This window comes from Solanum pennellii, chromosome 4 (genome assembly GCF_001406875.1).
Source record: "Solanum pennellii chromosome 4, SPENNV200".
Lineage (NCBI taxonomy): Eukaryota > Viridiplantae > Streptophyta > Magnoliopsida > Solanales > Solanaceae > Solanum > Solanum pennellii.
The window spans coordinates 69,665,953-69,688,896 of record NC_028640.1 but is presented as its reverse complement, the minus strand read 5'-3'; the positions used below and the strand labels follow the sequence as shown (position 1 = coordinate 69,688,896).

General features: G+C 34.0%; 4 protein-coding genes across 5 annotated transcripts; 2 read left to right on the top strand and 2 right to left on the bottom strand.

Moving 5' to 3' along the window:
• The first annotated feature begins 6,843 nt into the window (after positions 1-6,843).
• On the top strand, positions 6,844-11,042 carry LOC107018130 (probable ATP synthase 24 kDa subunit, mitochondrial). Its single transcript, XM_015218516.2, has 7 exons — positions 6,844-7,033; positions 7,760-7,856; positions 8,860-9,004; positions 9,507-9,617; positions 10,082-10,228; positions 10,461-10,583; positions 10,686-11,042. The coding sequence occupies exons 1-7, from the start codon at positions 6,992-6,994 to the stop codon at positions 10,747-10,749; spliced, it is 729 nt and encodes a 242-aa protein (XP_015074002.1). The 5' UTR covers positions 6,844-6,991; the 3' UTR covers positions 10,750-11,042.
• A 576-nt stretch (positions 11,043-11,618) lies between these two features.
• LOC107016205 (sugar carrier protein C-like) lies at positions 11,619-13,393 on the bottom strand. Its single transcript, XM_027916451.1, is given in 2 exon segments — positions 11,619-12,022; positions 12,025-13,393. Coding segments are annotated over 2 exon segments (1,545 nt in total). The 5' UTR covers positions 13,247-13,393; the 3' UTR covers positions 11,619-11,699.
• A 1,931-nt stretch (positions 13,394-15,324) lies between these two features.
• Positions 15,325-17,396, top strand: LOC107016206 (MRN complex-interacting protein). Its single transcript, XM_015216699.2, has 4 exons — positions 15,325-15,481; positions 15,550-15,841; positions 15,929-16,096; positions 16,634-17,396. Exons 1-4 carry the CDS (start codon positions 15,431-15,433, stop codon positions 17,215-17,217), a joined length of 1,095 nt encoding a protein of 364 aa, XP_015072185.1. The 5' UTR covers positions 15,325-15,430; the 3' UTR covers positions 17,218-17,396.
• Positions 17,397-17,724: 328 nt separating this feature from the next.
• On the bottom strand, positions 17,725-21,900 carry LOC107016204 (polyadenylate-binding protein 5). 2 transcript variants are annotated; one of them, XM_015216697.2, is made up of 7 exons: positions 21,496-21,900; positions 19,633-20,405; positions 19,463-19,540; positions 19,280-19,369; positions 18,774-19,055; positions 18,350-18,556; positions 17,725-18,247 (listed from the first exon to the last, which is right to left on the bottom strand). In XM_015216697.2, the coding sequence occupies exons 1-7, from the start codon at positions 21,797-21,799 to the stop codon at positions 18,029-18,031; spliced, it is 1,953 nt and encodes a 650-aa protein (XP_015072183.1). In that variant the 5' UTR covers positions 21,800-21,900; the 3' UTR covers positions 17,725-18,028. The 2 variants fall into 2 exon arrangements, with proteins under 2 accessions (XP_015072183.1, XP_015072184.1); XM_015216698.2 differs by having other exon boundaries at positions 18,774-19,052.
• Positions 21,901-22,944: the final 1,044 nt, after the last annotated feature.

Here is a 22,944-nt window from a genome sequence, read left to right as displayed (position 1 = left end):
ACTCCCTTTGTAACCTATGTAACATATGTAACTCCCATTGTAACTTATGTAACCTATGTAACTCCCATTGTAACCTATGTAACTCCTAAGGCCATTATCTTCACTATTTACTACCTCCATTATCTTCCTATTCATTGCTAGGAAGACTTCTTGTAGTATAAATAGTGGTAGTCTTCATTTGGTTTTAGAGACACACAATTCATAAGAGAAAACAAAGAGTGAAAGAGTTAGTCTAAAAGAGAGTTCTTATTAGTTGAAGGGAGGTGTTCTTTTTTGTGGAGCTTTAGACTCAACTCTTGTCCAGAGTTGTTGAGTTATACTTTGTGAAGGCTGTTGTATCCTGGAGGGGACAAGTCAAAGAGGACTACTGCTGGACCGGTGAAAACATTTGCAGCAGTGGGCTTGAATCTCCTTAAAGAGAGCGAGATATCCGCGCCTCAACCTGAAGAGATTACTTTCTTCATTTTATTTTCAATTGTAATCTTGCAATTTTATTATCTTGTAAGTGTTTTTACTAACTGATTATCAATATTCGCCTGCTGACTTTGATTGTCTAAGAAGCATTACTGTTTAATTATTAGAATTCTTGAAAAAGTTATATAAATTAGAATTCTTGAACTTTTAGTGAAGTTGGGTGTTTTGAACAGTCTTGGTTTTGTTTTCTCAATAATATTTGCCTTGTATCCCTTTCTTCAATCACTAATTACAAGTCTGATACCTTCTTATGGCTAGTGTAACTTACCACAAGGGCAAAAATGGGATAAAAAGGCTTACGGTAGTTACTACTTTCATGTTTTTGTCATTTATTTTTGGCATAATACAAAAATGTGTCCTTTAACTTGGTTTCATTTTAGTAAAAGCCTGACAAATACATTATCAAAGTTGAAACATATTTGGAATTTCCTAAATGCAATGATATATATAATTACACAATCTAAAGCTATATTTGATCATCTTCTCCTAAAACTCCTGGATTACACTGGGTATGTTGTCATTTAAAGTCAAAATTGTCCGAGGAGTGTGTATATTTTCCATCCATAACATTCATTCATGCACTTGAAGAACAAACTTCTCACCGTGAGAGAACTTGCACGCGATTGCGTTCACCTTTTTCCTCTCTGTCTCTTCATCCTCTTCTTCTCTCCTTTTTATTGTTGGTAAAATGATCCACTCTGATTATTCTATCGGTATCTGAGCACCATTTAAGTTATCTGCAAGTCAAATATAAATAAAGTGAGTTATATAGCCAAATTATGTTGAACTATGTGACCTTCTCTAAAAGCTTATAAGTCAAACAAAGTACAAATCAAGCACTGGAAATTCTTTTCAATGTTGAACCTAAAAGAATACGAGAAAGAGAGATAGACTCACTCACGACAAGATTTGTACTCCGTTGATCCTCGTAAGCATGAATTTCCAGGATCCAATTAGTTATCGCTAGATTTGCTGAACGCAAAATGTAATTTTGATGCTTGTCTAGATTGCGAACATGAAAATTGATTCTTCAGGACCTGAGATTAGCAGGGGCTTCATAGATACAAATTATGAAGAGCAGAGTTAAAAATGAAAAATTAAAACGAGTTGTTAAAATCCATTTTAGAGATCTTGAGGAATGAGAAGTTTGAATTTTTATTTGGGCCATAGTTCATGACATTGTGAACGAAATTGATCAAGAGACTGAACAGTGATTCGTCGTCTAAAAATTTTGTTGAACTGTGCTTGATTCTTTAAGTCTCCATTAAGAATTTCATATCTTTACTTCAACTTTTTTGTATCGTATGGAGACATTTCACATTCTTTATATGTCCAATATTTTGTAGGATAAAAATGTGTTACCAAAATTTAGATGTGATGTATAGAGCAGAGTTTTGGTAGTCAAGAACTCGCACATCCATCCAAAAGATGCAAGTAAGGTAGATGATATTATTGAGATAGATGTGTGGAAACACTAAGAGAGAAGATTAGGAACATAGATATATGAGACAGGGTGTGAGTAACCGCTGCGCGGAAGACAAGATGAGATTGAGATGGTTTGGATATGTGAAGAAGAAATGCACAAATGATTCTCACATAATGAGGAGGGAAAGTTGGTTGTAGTGGGTCTTAGGAGAAGTAGAGGTAGACCGAAGAAGGGGAGAAGATTAAACATGACATGACATGCAGCTTCTCGAGGACATGACCATAGATAAGAGAATATAAACATTGTGGATTAGGGTAGAAGGTTAGTAAGTAGTTGATCATGGTCTAGTTTCCGATATAAGTATTATCATTAGCTTTTATTCTTCGATTCTACAATCACTTGTTGTTTTCATTGCTTCGACTATTGTATTACTCCCTCCGTTTTACAAAGAATGATATAATTTGATTTGACACAAAGTTTAAGAAAATAAAGAAGATTTTTGAATCTTGTGATCATAAATTAAAGTTATGTCAAATGTGCAAAAGTGTCCTCTAATTTTGTGGTATCAAACATGTCATATGAAAAACTGAAATTAAAATGTTACCAAAAAAAGAAAGAGTTCATTCTTTTTTAAATAGACTAAAAAGGAAAAAAAGGTCATTCTCTTTTTTAAACGGAGGAAATATTTATTATTGCTAATGTTCTTTTCTCCTTTGCCCTAATCTGTCACTGTGGTATTTCCTTTTATTCACTGATTTTGAGATATTTATTTGAGCCGAGAGTCTATCGAAAACAACATATCTATCTTCACAAGATTAGGGTAAGACTATGTATGCATCACCCTCACAAGGTGTGAATTAGATTTGATACGTTATTGTTCCTCAATTTTACTCTGAACTTAAAAGAAAATAAAAATATGACGCATAGCTTAAATAGCATTATCAATAATTGAGAAAAAATCTACACAATATATATGAGAATTGAACCATTTAAAATTTGAAAAGTGAGAGTTTAAAATAATCACATCAAAGAAAATTATGATTAAATATGTTTTTTTATTTTCTAAATGATATTTCTTTTTTTTTTCACAAACATTATATACTTAAAATTATTATTTTTTATATTAAAAAGAAAAATAAAGTTTCTATATGCTTGGTTATAGAGAACATGTAATTTCATTCCTTTTTTTTAAAAATAAGGATCGCAGAGATTTTGTTCTCTGTGATATTAAGAAGAGAACTCGCACCAAAGGTATTTCTGAAGAGTACGCGAATTCGGAAGACCAAACCTAGGTCTGTGGAATCAACTGAAAATATGTTGCACATTTATTCTTATTAATTATTGTTACTTTATAACTTTGTTATATTTAAAATTGTGTTATCTAATTGAAAATACCTTTTCCTAGTATTTGAAATTAGAGATTCAACTTATTAGAACTAACTGGAAACTAAGAATTTATAATGTATACTTATCCTCTTTGTAACGATGAAAAATCTAAATATTTTTTTATGACAATTACTGACGTTTAATAGCTACAATCATAAAATGAAAAATAAGCTTGAAAATAAGTGAAATATAAGCTTGAAAATGTGTATGAGAAAAGGGCAAAAGATACATTTATATGATTATGACTTATGAGCAGGGGCGGATCCACGTTGGGTCCAGGGTGTTCACCTGAACACTCTCGGCAAAAAATACACAATATATATAAGGTAAATTTTTTATATTTTTGTAGATGTATATATTTTGAACCCCCTTAATAAAGAATAAAATTAGATGGCTTAGTGATAAAATCCGGAAATATTAAGCTGCACGCCCACAATTCGAATCCCTGAGACAACATTTATTTATTTTCCTTTATAGTTTCAGTTTATTTTTGTTCAAAAGAATCAGTTATGTTTTTCAAGCATTTTTAGCTTTATTTTTTATTTTAAAAACGTGATAAAAATGTGGTTTTAAACAAAAATAAAAATAAATTCAAGGGACCCAATTCGAAAGACTTACTTACACATTTATATTTTTATTTTTTAAACCTCCTGAACAAAAATCTTGAATCCGCCACTGCTTATGAGAGGAGAGCAAGAGTCATGTTTTGTTGAAATAGTTATATAAGGACTTCTTTAATTTTGTAGTAGAAAAAAATGTTGCTTCTTGCAATTCCTTATATTTGTGTAGTTGATTAGTAGAGAATATTTGTGTAAAATTTGTAGTAGAGAAATATATGTGTAAATTTTCTCGTAATTTTTTCTCGAGTGATATAGCTATCAATTCATTATTTTGCTATACAAATTTAAACTAACAATTAGAGATAAACATCTAACGCACGTTTTCGTAAATTGGTATAAATATAAATGAATGTGTTTGATATTTTCATTTTATTTTCTTTGGTTAAAATCAAATCAAACCTTTAATGATACACAATTTTATTCTCACTATCAAATCAAATCACTTTTTTTTTTAGTTTGATTTTGAGTTGACCGAAATTGAATATAAATATATATTTCATGTATATTTAATCTATATTTAATTTTTTTTAGTATATTATAATGTATGGTCAGTGTATAGTTAGGTCTATACTCTATGTGAGTATAGTTTCTATGATTTTTGACAAGCTATAGTGTATACTTAGGGCCCGTTTGGATGGGCTTAATAAAAGCAGCTTTAAAAAAGTACTTTTGAAAGTGCTGAAACTTATTTTTAAAATAAGCAGTTATGTGTTTGGATAAAAGTGCTGAAGTTGCTATGCCAAACGTGAAAAGGGAAAAATGAAAGAAAGAGATGTTAGGGTTATGTTGTAATTTGGAGATTGTATAAAAATATTAAGCGTAAAAAGATAAAAATGCGGTCAACTTAAAACAGCTTATAAGCTAAAAAAAGAAAAGCACCTCTACCCCAGCTTTTAACTTTTGGCTTAAAATAAGTTTTTTTTAACTTAAAATAAGTTATTTTGAGTATTGCCAAACAGCTAAATAAGTCAAAAATCAGCTTTTAAGTCAGTTTGACCAGCTTTTAAGCTAAGCCAAACAGGCTCTTAATGTACACTTCTAATGACTTTTGACTATTTTTTTTAATGTAAATAAAACATGACTATATTATTGTAAACTAATTACTTTATTGTGTATAATTTAAACTAACTCAATTAATTAGGGGTGTTCAAAACAGAACCATAATGATAAGCTAAACACAAAATTGCCTTATTGGCTTTGTGTTATTCCATAAACAGCTAGGAAATAGATTAAAATTTTGCAATTACGGCTTATTGGTGTGGGTGTACAAATCGTTAACCCGTTAAGATTTCTGATACTTACATTTTTGTTCTTGGTATATTAGGCTCATTTTATATTTTACCTATATAAAAGTAATAAATATTTTTTTCTTTGTTAGTCCTAACTCCTATAAGCTAAAGCCGTAGCACCATGAAAACCTATATACTTCTCAATAATTATCTATTTTGCTTTAAAGAATAAAGAGCGAGTCACCAAATTCAGAGAAGCACTGAGGATATGTACATGAAAAGTATGCAGCAATTTATCAAAAAATTGACAAAGATGCTCTCATTGGGCAACGAAAATGGGACAACCAGTTGAAAATATGGATAAATTTATCCATTTGATGTTGTTACTGCTTCAAAGTCATCCTTTTTAAAAGGTGCGTTCATCAACAAAAAATGTACCAAGTGCACTGAGCTTCTATCTTGTTCTTCTTTGTGAGTAAGTGCCTTTGCTCCGCAAGTGCAGCTGCAAGTGCACTGAGCTTTGGCATTCAAAGTACTGATCTCTTCCCATAACTTCTTCAACTTGGTGTAGTAACTTGTGATATCAAGAGAGCCCTGCGACAAGTCGTTAATTTCTCTTTGGATCTGGTACAATTTCGCACCATTTGTTTGCTCATATCGATCTTCCAGTTCTTTCCATAATTCTGCAGAATCTTGAACATACTCAACACTATCAGCAATTTCTTTAGATAGTGAATTCAGGATCCAAGAGGTAACAATATCATCGCATCTCTCCCATTGTCTGTACGATGAATCATTGGATTGAGGGTGTGGGCAATCCCCATTAATGAATCCCAACTTGTTCTTCACTGAAAGTGATCTCAGAACACTACGCCTCCATGAACGAAAACCAATTCCAGTAAATTGAACTGGTACAAGCATTGCTCCGGGGTTATCAGATGGATGTATATAGAAAGGATGATTGGAATCAATTGTGTTGCTGGTAGAACCACCAGATTGACCAGAACTTGTAGTATCCGCCATAGATGAACAGAGAAGAAGAAGAGGAAAAATGCAGGAAACAATTTACTCAATTGCAGATCAGATCGCAACTACGCAGTCGCAGATCAAACAGAGTACCTCAGATCGAGATTGCTCTGATACCATATCAAAAATTCATACTCTGTTCAAGCTTTGAAACAATGGAAGCTTTGATTACAACTAGTAAAGAATTAGAGTAGAGAAGACAACTTGTAGAATGCAAAGCTTGAATGATTCTATTTCATCAGTAAAGTATATATACAGATTAATTGGAAGCTTCTAGACTATTACACTTTGAACTAACTAACTATACACATTGAATACATGTGATAATTAACTGTCTAACTAATTCTATAACTAACTATGTGAGTTGAGCTGTACAATGCAATATAATACTTAATAATAATAATTTTGAAATTGTTATCCAACTTCAAAATGAGAAAATAATACTACCTAATTATGAGATAACTAATCTCAAAATAAAAAAATCCAACTAAATGTTAGAATAAACTAATTTCCAATCTATATCTCAAAACAGTAATTCCTTGTCTCACCAACAACACGACCCCAAAAGTGGGGATGAAAAGTGTTAGAATACAAAGTTGAGTGCCAAATGTGAAAGAAAGACAAAAGTATAGAGGGGGAAAACAATAATAAAAGAGTAGGAACAGGGGAACGACGTCGTAGAATATCTTTTGCCCTCGTCCCTCTGAAAGCTGAAATGAAGCAGTACTAGGTCAAGATCAAAAGCCACACCCAACATAAACAGAGAGCTTTCTCCTCAAGAGGTGAACGAACACTCCGATAGAGAAATCGCTTCACTTGGAATTTCATCAATGGCACTCGCTTCTCGCTTGCTCTCCAGATCCACTCGCCAGGTACAATTGGATCTAATCGATTTTTTCCCCTTTTTTTATGCGGCGAATGGTTATGTTTCATGATTTGTTTGATCTGATTGCGGATTAAAGGGTTAATGTTCATTATTTGTTGTGCGGATTGTAGTTTTTGACCGGTTGAACTGAATTTAGTTTGATTTAAGAGAGATGCATTTGGCACAGCAAATGTAATCGGATTTATAATTGTGGTTCCTTAGGATTAAGTACATTTTAGGTTTCATTGAGATTGTAGTTGCCTGCTTGAGATTGACGCATGATTGATTGAATAACCCGTTTCAAAAGAATATTTGTTGTTTTCATTACTGGTTGGTTTTTAATCACCTTCTTTTTTGCTTTTAGGAAATAAATTTGGTTTTCTATGTTTTTTATTTTCCTCCTGTTGTGTTTTTTATTCGGGGAAAGATTCTATCTGTCGATTATCACTTAGGAGCTGAATTTGATGTTCCTACCATTGCCTACTTATGTTGTTCCTTTGAATAGTACACGCCCATAAGGAAGTGGCGGTTAGGAGAACAACCTCTGCTGCTCTATGTGGTCATTTAGATTTTGAGTAATTTAGGCTACACTTTCTTTGAGCTGTTAGGATGTGTCTAGGTCTGAAACAGAATTTTGGTAGTAAAATTTTGGGATGTAGATGTGATTGGATATGCTGGTGTAATATGTACCTGGTCCAGATGTCTACTCCGATTAATAAATGTAATTTTGCAGCTATGCGCTGGTCAGGTTGTTCTTCGACCCGAGCATGCAGTTCCAGTTCGTTCGTTTGCCAAAGAAGCTGCTGCTCCCACTACACTGAAGGGAGATCGTAAGTATTTCAGGATGTTCTTTATTGATACTTGCTTGAAGAAAAAACCTTTGCTGAAACTTGATGATCGTGATTTTTTTTGCTGACTTAGTTACTTTTTCATTTTGTTTTTCATTTATCTTGTCTGTGTATCAGAACTCAGAAACTTTGAAGGAATCAGCTTTAATATATTTTCTGCTTTGTTCATTATGTGGTAATTCTGTTGGTATTTTTTTTAATGTAACTTCAGTATTTTAACCTAGATTTAATTTCATAAACAAGACTAAAATAAGGTGGAAGTATGACTAAGGAACACCATCATGGTATGCTTCTGAGTGATGCTCTGGGCTCTTAAATTCTTGTTACCTTGGAACTTGTTAAGAATGGCTATGCATGTGCATGCTGTGTATGGATATTCTGCTCTTAATTGTTGCTTTCTGATTGAGTATTGCCGCCAACACCATCCTTTAGCTGCATGAGTTAAGTCTCATCTACTTTTCTAATAGCATAATGCTTTTCTTCATTATAAGTTGTATGTAAGACGCATCTGGTGCATCCTTTTTATCTCAATGAAGTAGTTCAACACTAAGACACTTTATGCTCCTAGATAGGTGTTTGCAGGACCAATATAGAGTTTAAGTTTCCATTAGTTAAAAAAAAGTGCCAATATAGAGTTTAAGTTTGGTCTTGGTATCTAATTCACCTGTCTCTCCATTGATAGAGTGTATGCTTTCAGATAGCTTTTCTTCAACTTTATTTATTTGTTTCGACTAACTAGGGAAATCTTGTGCCAGAAAATCCCTAATGGGTTAGTGTTTTAGAAATGCTATATTCTTTTTTGTGTCAGGCCTGATCAAAACTGTCCTCTTAGAGTCTTGTCACCTGACCTAATAATTCTGTCTGTCTTGGTAATAGTATGTTGGATTTTTTCTGGCAATCAAACTGGGCTTGTACTATTGCAATATTGTTTGAATCTGTGTATTGTTGCATTGCTGTGACACTGACTTTCTGTGTGCTTATGAAGAGGTATTGAAGGACATCTTTTATGAGGTTAAGAACAAGCTTGAGACAGCAATTGGTGTCCTACGAAAGGAGAAGATCACCATAGATCCAGAAGATCCTGCTGCTGTATCTGAGTATGCAAAAGTCATGAAGTCTGTTAGACAAAAGTAGGATATCTAAATTTTTCTTATGAAGTTCATTTTTAGTTTGTAAATACCAGAGAAACAGTTCAGCACTTGGTGGCTGACCTAAACTCTGATAGCATGTGGCTCAGGATTCATATTGAACATCCTACTCAGCTGTTCATTTGAAGGCTGGCTATTCCTAAATTTAGTTCTTGTTACCATTAATGTGCTTTGCCATTACATTTTGATGCTTGCTGAAGATGGACCATATTTAGTTTGTAAACCATCTATTAATAATGTGAAAATAGGTCCGTCCTTGTTTATTTTGTTTGGTGTCCCAGTAATTCTTTTACGTTGATCCACATTATACCTTAGTTCATCAAGAATCACATGTTATTTTCATGTACCTGAAGGTAGTAACCTCTATTTTATTGCATGGCCAAACAGTACATAGTTTAATTTATCGATATGCATGCTGCATTATTTGGTTAGTTTCCATATTTTTTTGATCAATTACTAATGTTATAATTTCCCATCTTTGCAGGGCTAATCTCTTATCAGAGTCTGAAATTATTAAGTTCAACATCGAAGTAGAAACACATGAAATTCCAGATGCCCGAACATATTTGTTGAAACTGAAGGAGATGCGTGTCAAGTATGCATTTTAATGCTTATCTTTTACCTGCTAGTATAATATTTTCATGAGTTATGTGAGTTATCATGTAACATGCTTTTGGTATTTACAAAAATAAGATGGTATGCTTCTTTATCAATTAGTAAATAAATAATGAGGCGGTATGCTCTTAGTCATCTTTCGCACAATTGGTTGATTTTCACTGATATTCCTTTGTATCCTACCACGAATTCTGAAATCTGAACATGATTCCTAATGTTGCAATTTTAGTAACTTCAATAATGGGTTTGGTGCGAGAAAGCGGCTATGTGCTTTAATTTCAAACCTGCTTTCTCATATTACTAGTAATTATTGCTTTATTGAGTAATTGTGTTTTCCTCTCTTGTTCCATGCCTCTCATAGACAGACATTTTATTCGTCCTTTAGGCACAAGATGCATCAGCACTTCTTCACTCCCCTTTCTTTTTCATCTATTATTTGCGCAGGAGAGGCCTCATTGATTCTCAAGGTATAGAGGATTTGCAGATGGCAGCATTAGATAAAGTTGAGAAAGAATTAAAAAAGCCACTACTGAGGAACAACGAAAAGGGAATAGCTCTTCTTAAAGCTGAGTTTGATAAGATCAACCAGAAGTAAGCTTCCGTATTCCTATTCAGACGTTAATTGATTCTATTTGCAAGTGCTTAAATTTTTAATTTTCTATAAACTTTTGAGGAGCAGTTGGTCGCTCGTTTGTGAATGATCAAAACTAGCATCCTAAAGAACTGTGGCCTATTTTACTCAGCAGGTCACTGTGATTCAGATGATATATGATTTAGAGTTTATGTAGGTAATTGATCATCAATGTTTTTATTAATGCCCTAGGCTTGGCATTCGTAAAGAAGAGATGCCAAAATACGAAGAACAGTTGGAGCTGAAGATTGCAAAGGCACAGTTAGAAGAACTGAAAAAGGATGCTCTTGAAGCTATGGAAACTCAGAAGAAGAGGTAATAAATGGGGCTTTGCTTGCTCATTCTCTTACCTCTACATGTATGTTGTGTTATTTATGTTTTTTGCAGATTTTGAATTTGAATCCTCTGTACTTGCAGGGAGGAGTTCAAGGATGAGGAGATGCCCACTGTGAAGTCATTGGACATCAGAAACTTCATTTAGAAAATGACATTTGTTATTTTCCTTTTGCACCTTGTTGATCTTGTGCTACCCTTGAACATAAATTTTAATATCCCTAAAAATGTAGTTGTACCAGACACATCCAAGAGGCTGCCTTCTGAATAATAAGAGTTCTGACCAAGAAATTAGCTTTTGATATAATTTTGGGGCCTGAGCATCTTTATCTCTGCTCCTTATTTTGCAACTGATCTTGGTCAGTTGTTTTTTGCACTCTGTACTTAAGATACATGGTTGTATCAAATGTTTTAATTTTTGATGCTTTTGTGATGACTTTACTCTTCTTGTGCTCGTTGTCATTGCTTGCAAGCTTTTTCTGCTGCAACAGTTTATGGTCTTCTCTAAATATACTTCTTTTTCTTATATTATAATATTGGAAAATTGTAAATTTACAAGTAATTGTCCTTAAATATCAGTAATAGGTTACTGTTTATAACAGCTATTCAACTCTCATTGATATCAGAATAATTGACATATTCAACCCTCATCACCTTCACGGATGATAAAGACGACAATCTTCGATCTATCTGATGGCGCTTGCTCAGACTCGTGAGGTACGTAAGGGATGGGGTTTGCTTCTCTCGAAAATTGATTTATCATATAGTTATTACAATAAAAATGGTGTTATATATTTAATATTTTAGAATATGGATTAACATGTAAGTAATAAATTTTTTTTGCTACGTATTAGGTAATGATGAATGCTAAGTATATTGCTACAAGGCAAGTGTCCAGAACTAATATATTATATACCCATATTCCATTATCACGGTAGGTAATTAGAAATTAAAAAACTCGAATATATTGCACATAAAGAACACTAGTATGTAAAATTAACAAGAAATTCCACAACATAAAAAAAAAAAAACAGAGATAATATTATATTCTAGTTTTAAAAAAATGACTATACTAAAACAATAAACTATGTGGTAATCCTAGACGATTTCCTTTGCAGGTGATTGTGCATCAACATCATCCATGTAATCCTTCCAGTACCAATGCTCTCCCCACACCCGAGACATCTCTTCAATCGGTATATTCTTCGTCTCTGGCACATAAAAGTAGACAAAGAGTGTCATTATGAACACAAAGACCGCAAAGAAGATGAACAGTCCAAACTTCATCCAGCACAACATCTTCAAGAAAACTTGTGCCACCGCAAACGTGAATAACATGTTCATGGATACAGTGACGCTTTGTGCTGCAGATCGAACTTCCAACGGAGAAATCTCACTTGGAATTAACCATGCCAATGGACCCATGAGAATGCAAAGGCAACTACGAATACACATATGCACAGAACTACTAATATTGCGTAGCTTTGAGGCAAAACAGTGGCTAGCACCCCTCTAGTTCCGAATTTCCACCCAATAAGACCTGCTACTAATGCTTGGAATACACACATTAGGACGCCACCCGTGAGAAGAAGTACTTTCCTTCCATACCTGTCTGTACAGTACACTGAAATAAAAGTTGCACACACATTCACAGCCCCTGTGATGACAGCGGACATGAGGGAAGCGTTCGCCTTAAACCCTAGCGTTTGAAAAAGCACGGGAGCATAGAACATGACCACGTTAATCCCTGTTAGCTGCTGGAATGTCGGAATCAGAGTTGATAAAATCAACTGGGGTTTGTACTTTCTGACTCTGAGAAGGACTTTCCATGGGTGTTGTACTTTGTTAGATGCTTCACTCGCCTCCACGAGGTCCTTCAATTCAGCATCGATGTTGTCAACTCCCCTGATTTTTTTCAAGAGTTGCTCTGCCTCCTCTGATTTCCCCCTTTGGATGAGAGAACTGGGACTATCGTCTAGAAACAAGGACGAAATCAAAATAATTAATGCTGGCACAGCTGCACCACCTAAGCTGACCCTCCAGCCCCAACCAGCAGAGATCTTGTTTGTAAGGAAATTGACGATATTAGCTATCAAGATCCCGATGGTGATTGCCAATTGGAAGAGAACATTGAACGTACCCCTGTACTTGTAGGGAGCAATCTCAGATAAATAAATAGGTACTGACTGATTAGCAAACCCGACTCCAACCCCAAGAAGGATACGACCCAAGATGAGCATGCTAATGTGGACAGCAGCAGCATTAAGAAGGGCACCAAGCAAGAAGAAGAGACCTCCAAGGAACATGGTCACTTTCCTGCCGTGTTTCTTGTTAACAAAAGAAGCGACAAAGGAGGCGATGAGAGCAGCCACATAGAGAGAAGAAGTGAAAAGAGTGAGCAACTGGCTGTCAAACTTGCAATACTGATTGGTGGAGGTATCGAGAGCCTCTTTGCGATAAACAGAAGGGAAGAAGAGTTTGAGAAAAGGATCCATAGAAGTAACTCCCCCTGAAATTCCAATGTCGTAACCAAAGATCAACCCTCCCATTGCGGCCATGATGCAAGTAAGGGCCACGTAACGTGTCAACTTCCCAGGGTACTCAGAACCCCCTTCATCAGCACCCATGAAGTTCCCACCAGCCATGATCAATTATCAATGAAAGATGTATTGTGTTTATGTTTAGTTAATGAATTGTGAGCGTATGTATATATAGATGTCAAAAACAAGTTAGAAAAGAAATAGGATTACTTTCTTAAAATTCTAAATTGTGTAGGATTAGACCCCATATTATATTATATCCCTTTTACTATCAAATTTGGAAAACTTATGTTATGACCGTTTATATATATTTAAAATTGTTATAAAATAAGTAGCTAATTAATTTATAACAATAAACTAAAATAAGAACATGAACAAACTAAGAGATAGATAATAAAATATATGTCAAACTATTTTCTTCTTATTTTTGTGAAGAATACAATGGCTATTTATAGCCAATAGGTTAATCCGTTTTATTTTGAGAGAAATTAATCTGCAACCTCAGATACAGTGAGAGGATTAAATTTTTTAAAAAAACACGGTGATTTTTATGGACTCAGATTTCATAATTTTCTATCTATTTCATCTTCTTTCTATTTCTGTAATTATTGACTAACCTTAATACAGGTTATAATAATAGTAAGTTGAAAATCATGTCCCATTGCCCTTGATATTATACGAAGTATATATATATAGAGAGAGTTATCTTTTTGTTTTGAATTTCTTTCTTCATTTTTTTCATTGATCAATTTGTATAATAATTAAAAACATAATTCATCTGTTTACAATTTCATACTTCCTAATTCGTGTGGCTTAACCAATCTATAAAGTAACAAGTATCTATGAATTTGTTGGATGTTCATTTGACATTTTGATTTTCTCCTTTTTTACTAGTATATCTTGAATTAAATAACTTGATGTTCATAGAGATCACAACAAAGGAAAATGTGGCAATATGACCATCCATTTGATAAAAATCATACATATCTTTCAGAATTTTTTCTTGTGTTATATTCGACTAGCACAAATTCGAGATTAAGATTTTTTTAATAAAAAGAAAATCTACTAACCCTATAAAATTCTTCAAAGAGAAATGATCATATTAATTTGGTACAAAATCATTATGACCTTTTCCACTTACTATTTTTTTATGTATACTTAGAGCTGTCAAAATTGGTTGATCTAACCCTATCGGGCTAAAGAGGTAAATGAGTTTTGGGATGGATTGACCTTAACTAAAAGACCTATAAAATAGCAGTTCAACCCAGTCCTAAGCGGGTCACGGATTTTTAAAATTACATATATTTCAGTGAATATTTACAAAACAAATACATAATTGCCAATATACAACATTCATAGTTTAATTCGAGCAAAAAAATATTACATGATCATTATTTTCATAAATAAGACAATAAAGAAGAAGCGAAAAATTAGACATAACACAAAAGTAAAAGAGGTCAAAGATTCTTAGTTATAATGGAGTAATGAAATTGGGCTAATAAAAAAATTTAATGGGCTAATAACCCTAAAATGTAAAAGATATGTAAAGAATATAATCTTGATTTTATATTTGATATTTTATAAATATTTATTGATAAAATTTTAACAAGTAAAACACTACTTAATATATATATAATAAATATTTTTAAAATTCACGGCTCGCGGGCTGGCGTCAAATACTTGCGGGTTGATTTACGAGGCCAGCAGACCAAATGAGGTTGGCTAAAAAGCCTCATTTCTAAATGGACTGAAAAAATTGAACCCAACACCATTTACTTCAAGGATTGGGTTGGACCAACCTAACGGGTCAAGCCCATTTTAACAGCTCTATATATACATATGCAAAAAAATATCAAATAAAATCACAATTTCTCCACAATTAAGATATCCCAAAATTTTAGTAATTAGATTTACTCGCCTCTAAGTTTAGCCAATTTTTCCCTTACGTTATCTTTCTTTCAATTTGTTTGTGTTACTATTCTTTTTAGTTCGTTTATAAAAGAATGTCTTATTACTTCTTAATAACTCTTCAATTATAATTTTACACATGACATGTTTAAAATCTCAAAACTAAAACGAAAAAAATATATCTTTTTGCTAGTTACAAATAATTAATAAGTTATTTAAAGACTATTCCAAAACCCGAGTTTTTCAAAAAAATAATCAAGTATACGTTTGAGCCCATATTTTGGGCGGGCCAAGTTATAAACCCAAATTTTGAAGTCTCATTTCCCGCCAGTTCGATATACATCACCGTTTTGACGGAAAACAATCTCCGGCAACGGAAGGATGCCGACGGCTTTTATCGCCGTTCAGTGTTGCGAATGCTCCACCATGCAGGTATCTATCTCTGTTTCTCTGTGTGTACATAGATAATGATACAGTAACGATAAATCGAGGATTTTCAGGTAAAGCAGCAGAAGAAGAGTAGCAACAAATGGACCTGCGTGGTTTGTAATCAGAAACAGTCTGTTCGGAAAGTGTTCGCCCAGGGGTATAAGGCTAAGGAAATTCGCCTATTTGTTCAGAGTTTCAATATGTCTCGCCAATTTACGGATCAATTGCCTGTGATAGACAGAGAAGAAATTGAAACCCTAGATTTCGAAGAGCAGAATCTAAGTCATGGAAGTTTGAAGAGAAAGGATTGGACAGAGTACCTTGATCCAGAAGAAGATGCAATTGGAACTGATGAAGTTTCAGGTAACTTAAATTTCTTATAGTACTGAAGATTTAAGAGTCTGATGAAGTTTATTGTAGGTTTTAAAATTGTTTGATCTGGAAATGCAGGAGATGTTGTGGAGCCGAAGATTGTGACGGAGTTACCCAAAGAATTATTCAGAAGGCCTAGGTTGAACAACTACTCTGCTGTTGCAGGTAATTTCAAACCAGTTTTCTCAAAGCGGAATGCCAGAAAACAAAGCACATCTCAAGGTTACCGGAATGCACAAAACACAGGTAAACTCGATGGCCTCTTACATAGAGTAATTCAGAATTTAGAATTAGTGGATTTGTGAAACGAGTGTGATTGTATATACTTATGCATAATTTGAGCCAAAAACAATTAGTTCAATTGAACTCATAGAACCTGTCCTGGACCCCCCTATGGGCTATGGCACCTTATTTTAGTGCCTAACCATAAATACGATGAGTGATTTTGGAACCAATTGATTTTAGAATGTACCGAGTAAGGTATGAAGAGCTTTGAGTACATATAACGACTGGCAGTGTTCAAGCAATTTGTTGAGTTGGTATTTTGAGAATGAAGATGATCATAGTTCCGTCTTTCAAAGACCTTCACCATTTCCATCCAATTTTCCTGTTGGGAAACTGCATTTTGGAATTTAAGTAAGCCTGTTTTATGTTAAAAGACTGTAAAGACGTAGCCCCTTTCTCCCTGAGTAATTCATTCACTCCTTGTACCTACCATTTCTACATACTACTGAAAAAAGAGCGGTAGATCTAGCAGCTCAAAATTGGAGCTTTGACTTGCAGAAGTTGAGCCAAGCAAACATCAGGCAACAATGGCATCGGTGATATCCAAGTGGGGAGATAATAGAACAACTCCACTAGACGTGTCTGCTCAGCCAGCAGCAAACAGTGTTTGCAAACTGAATGAAGGCATCAACTTATATGGCAATGACAATTATAGAAATGAAGGAGAACTTGGTTATAGAATGTCAGTACAGAGAAGACAGCCAAAGACGGCCAACAAAGTCTCCAAATGGGCCGAGTACATAACTGAAGACGAAGATGATTGTCTCTCACAGTTTGCTAGTGGGAGAGGATTCACGTCTGAATTAAATGAATATATCATCCGAAATGACCATGACGATTATATAAATGGTGAAGGAAATCTTGGTTATAGCAAGTCAGAACAGAGAAGTAATCCAAACACAACCAACAAAGTCTCCAAATGGACCGAGTACATAATTGAAGATGAAGATGATTGTTACTCGAAGTTTGCAAGTGGGAGAGGATCCACATCTGATGTCAACAGATGGAGTGGCAATACCTTTGAGACCTCATTGAAGGATCAAACACTAGATGACGAAGAAATCCACCCCGATTTTCTCTAGGCTGACAGCAAGGGAGTAGTTTAGTTTGATTTAGTGTTGTATCTTTTTTGTAGCACTGTGTTAATGCAGTGGACTGTAAGACGTTAATAAGCTTGAACTATGACTATGAAGCCGCGAGATACTGCAAGTTCTCGACATGAAAAGGAGAAGAGGAAATGCCTGAAAGTCTTCAAAGTAAACTTCATAATGTCAATTTCCCTGGTAAAGAAGGGACAGACATAACAAACCCCTTACCAACAGATCATGTTTAAGATCAAAGGACCTTTGTCATGTCCTTGGCACATTAGACTGCATAAATATTATCCATCGGTGACCCCTAAAGTTAGCACCAACTTTCACTTAGACACATTAACAAGATTGTTTATTTTAGACACTTCATGTAAGGTTTTATTGCATCATTTTAACATTTTTTGCGCAAGAGTATGATACACTCATTTATTGCGCTGCTTTCTCACCTAAATAAAAATCTACAATTTATCTAAAAAAATGTAGTTTACAACTGTTCGATCAGTTTTTCATAATGTTTTACAAATTCAGGTGCTAAAGGATTAATGTTGCATAATCGGGTGCTGAAAACAGAACTGTAATCAAACAAAACAAATCCATCAATTGCAAACAAGTCTAGAAAGTAACAAAAAATAAAATTAAAACACAATCAAGAGCAAAGTGAACTCCTAGAAGAAGTGCTCTTTGCTAAAACTTAAAAAACCTACAGAAAATGTCATTTAATACCCCATAACAAAACCAGGCTCCCTAAGTCACCCACCATCACCCCTTCCAAAATACGGGCCAATTTAGGGACACTGTTGCTTCATTCATTGAGGGTGAGTGATCCAAATTTATCACCAACACTAGCTGGCGCTACGCGAAGAACATTCATAGCCTCGGAGACTTTCTCCTTAAGATCATCAGGGGATTCAATGAGATGAAGCACCTCAGTCTGATCCATCTCAAGCAACATTCCAGTAACTTTACCAGCATGATCGCGTTCAATGTGTTCCACTAGTGGAAATAACTGCTCTCCAAGCATCTGCAACACAATGCCATGGTTAAGCATTGGGAAACAAGGAACAAGTAGGCTCAAGTTTGAGGTAACAATGAATCAGCATGGAGAAAAGAAGTGAGGACGTACCGCATGCTGATCTTCTGGAGAAGCAAAGGCCAATGAAGAAGCAAGTGTTGACGGTGGAACTGGGTTAGAGCGTTGAATATCCAAGGGAGGAGCTGTCATAGCAGAAGAAGCATCAAATGGTGCTTGCATAATTGATCCCATCATACCTTGAGAGATGCTAGGATACATGCCATTTCGTCCATTTGGATTGAACCTTCCGGGGTTCCACTGCATAGATTAATAAAAAGCTTTAACAACTCAACTATCAGCCAAAATTTTTATCATAATAATTTTTTAATCTAGGGATATACGCATGAGAAGTTTGCGCTTACTTCACTTTGAACTGGCATTTGGAAGTGATTGTTGTAACTCTTTACAAGAAAAAACAGTTTGAATATGTCCTAAATTAAAATGTATGAAGGTAATAAGAAGAAAGAATATGCACCTGCTGCTGATGATGAGGAGTTCCTCCCCTCCTTCCACCAATACGTCCATGTTGTCCTTGACGCTGAAACTGATAGGGCAAGAGGAAATTTGGACCAACACCTGGACGAAGTCCGGGCATGAATTGTTGCTGGTAGCCAAATCCAGCAGCTTGAGGTGCTACACCTTGACCAAAGTAGACCTGTGGAGGAGCAAGTCGAGGTGCCCCAGTGTGATACCCAGGCATACCTCCAGGAGGAGGAGTCATTAGCCCAGTTGGTCGCAGCCGAGCAAAATGTGTCTGCTAATAAGTAAACATCAAATTAATCAATGAACATCCATAATCCAATGATTGTAACATAAGTTGCAAAGAACATGTCCATGTAATATCTATCATATTTAAAGGCACGATGAACTGGAAAATGTTCTCTGTGCTTAGAGCAGACTCTCGAGTAATATCTACCTAGAAAAATACATTGAAGCAACTAAAAACTTGAATCTTAGGAGAAAAAATCTGGTGTAAGATACCTGTAGCCACACTCTTCTTTCATCCTTGCGCTGGGCAACAGCGACAAATAAAGGTTTCCTTCCTATCAACTTGCCGTTCATCTCATTCAACTGAAACAATAATATAAACAATTTACGCATACATATATTTGTCTCTTTAAAAGCAAGTAACACAAGGTAGATTAGATAGTTTGGACAACTTACTGCTCGTGTGGCTTCCTCTGGGGTGGAGAAGGCAACAAATCCAGAACCCTTGCTACTCCCTTTTGCATCGCGCATCACCTAATAATAATTTCAAATTGATATGAGAAACACGAAAACAAACTTTTCCATAGATGACAAGTACTTAAAAAATTAACACGTTAGGCACATACCTTGCAGGATGTTATGGTTCCATACTCTACGAATAGTTCTTTCAGATTTTCATCATTCACACTGTCATCAAGATTTTTCAAATATAAGTTAGCACCTTTTAGTTTCTCAAATCGACTAGCTCGTTCTTGTTCAAATTTGGCTCTAAGATCTGCTTCCCGCTCTGATTTCTTCTGTGCCTTGCCAACATACAGAACATTTTCATTCAATGAACTACCATTCAGTTCTTCAACTGCAGATGCTGCAGCATCCCAGGTCTCAAAATTAACAAACCCAAAACACTTGGATTTCCCACTAGAGTCTGTCATAACTACAGCACTGGTGATGGTGCCGTACTTTTCAAAAAGTTTCTTGAGATCTTCATCACTAGTAGATTCAGGTAAGTTTTTCACATAAACATTTGTGAATTTTTCACAAACATTTCCTCTCCTTTCTTGACCACGAATGAAGTAGCCAACATACACTTGCTTATCATTTATCAACATACCATTTAATCGATTGATTGCTTTCTGAGCAGCTTCATCCTGATCAAACTGTACAAAACCATAGCCTTTTGATTGACCATTACTATCCACAGCTACCTTGCAGGACAGAACTGTTCCAAAGGCACCAAAAGTGTCCTGCAAAGCCTTGTTATCTATCGACGAGTCCAGGTTCTTAATGAACACATTAGCATAGCCGCTCTTCCGCAGGCTAGGATCTCTGTGAGAGAACATTATCCTCATAGGTTTTCCATTCACTTGAGTAAAATTCAACAACTCCCTTGCAGTAGTAGCTGCAACAAACAAATTACAAAAACAAAAACTCATCAACACCCATAAAGTATATTAATATAAAGTATAAGTAGACTATAACCTTTACACATCCCAAATTAGATTTCTATTTAAAGACATGTACATTCTTTTGTGAACTCAAGTAAACTTAAACAGTGTTGGATGAACTAATGAAGGTACAAATTGACCAATTTAATTCAATTTCCATTTGAAAGGGTGCAAAACACATATTCCCTATAGTCTTTATAATTTTTAAACTAAATCAGACAATGCAATAAAATAATATAACCTATGCATAATTAATGCAAACATTAGAAATACACTTTATTTAGCTTTAGAAAAAGAATAATAGATACCTTAACTTTGTATATTAGTTTGTTTGGTACACTTTTTTAACACTATGTATAACTAATACACGAAAAATTCATGATATTAATAATACAAAGTGTATTAATACATGCATTAACATGAATAAATACATATTTTATTTGCCAATCAAAATCTTTTTCACTGTACAAACAAATATTCTTTTAGAAACTATTTTATACATATTGTTTAACTATGTACAACTTATACATGAAAATTCATGGTATTAATAATACAAAGAGTATTAATACATGCATTAACATGAATAAATACATATTTGTCTATCAAAATCTTTTCCACAGTATAAACAAATATTCCTTTAGAAATTATTTAATACATAGTATTTGTAAACACAAAAATCAACACAGCATAAGAAATAATAAAAGAAAAACTAATATCAATCTTACTATATTCAGCACAATTCTTAGGTAACTCAGTAATTATAAAAGGCTGAAAAAATATAAACTAATCACGACTAATACACATATTAATTGTTCTAATATGTATATTCAGCACAATTCTTATTGAGCACAATTCTTATGCAATTCTTATGCAACTAGATAAGGCTGAAAATTATAGCATAGCAAAAATATAAACTAATCACGACTAATACACATATTTTTTGTTCTATATGTATGAATAATGAAAATAACGACACATGCAAATAAACAATTCAGTGTATATAGATAAAACATAAAATAGAGAAAGAAGAAAAAGCTGTTATACCATCTTGTGTGGAAGTGAAGTTTACGTAAGCGTAACCAAGGGACGCTCGCCGTGATTGATCTCTGCAAACCCTAACAGACAACACTGGTGCAACCTGATTAAAAACTTCATACAATTGTCCTTCATCTACCGCCGTATCCAGATCCCCGACGTACAGCGAATATTGACCAACGCCGCCACTACCCGTTCCTCCCACCACATTCGGAGAAGGTGGTGGCGTTACTCCAACAGCCGCCGCCGCCGCCGCCGCTGTAACAGCCGCCGGGATTTGTACTGTAGCCGGTAATTGAGGAACCGCCGCCATATCAATACTGATTATTATCACCGATCGAACGATCAGAATGTGCCCTAAAATAAATAAATTGAGAATTGAGTGAACAAAAAAAAAAAGAAGAGAAGATCGCCGCTAAGCGCAAACGATGAGTGAAAAATAGTGGGAGTAAGGTTTATATATGAAAGAGATTGTGGGCCCCAATTATGAACCGGTATTTTAAAGGAAGCGATTTGAGGTGGGGCCGCACGTGCGCATACTAAAAAATACTTAGAAGATTAATTTTTAAAATTAAATTAAATAATTAAAACAAAATTTAAATATTTAAAAATTATATGAACAGTATTATAAATTTTAATTTTTTATATATGAATAAGATGAAAAAGATACATCACAATATCGAACGAAGAGAGTATAAGTATAAAAAATATCCATATAAAAATTGAAGGAAAATAAAAATTGTATAAAAAAGTCCATATAAAATTTGAAGGAAAAATAAAAATTACCTATATATATGTACAAGTGAAAGATCGAACAACGATACAATGGATTACAAGAAGAGGGTTTACAAAGAAGAGGTTGGAGACTTTGTGTAATTAAGTTAATAGTTCTCTAACTAAGCCACCCTATTTATAATACTAACCAACCAAATTAAACTAGAATTAGGAATTTCTTTAACTAATAAATCCTAATTCAACACAATTAACTAAATACCATAAATAACCAATTCTAGATTATTAAGAATTCCTATAATTAAATTACTATAAATAATAAATCCTAAACTAGTAAGGAATTCTTGATTAATCTTCTAAGTTTTCTAGCTATATTATATGCTATCTTTTGAGTAATATTTGATTTTCAAGAAATATTTATATTGAATTGAAATAGCTAAATAAACTATAAATTATATTCATTGGGGTAATTTCTTAATGAATTGTGATTTTTGTTAACTAGATGCTTATTTTTGTAAAAGACAAATAAATTTGTTTTGATATTTAAATTTTGTGATTTTAAAATAAAAAATATGTGAAATGTATTAAAATTATCTTTTATTTTGTAATATTGAAATATCGTCCTAGAGTACTTGCAAAAGAAAAGAAGTGAAAGATGTACTTTCTTAAACAATTTTTGTAATTAAAAAAGTCAAGAAAATTAAAAGAGAAAGAGTGTGTTAATAC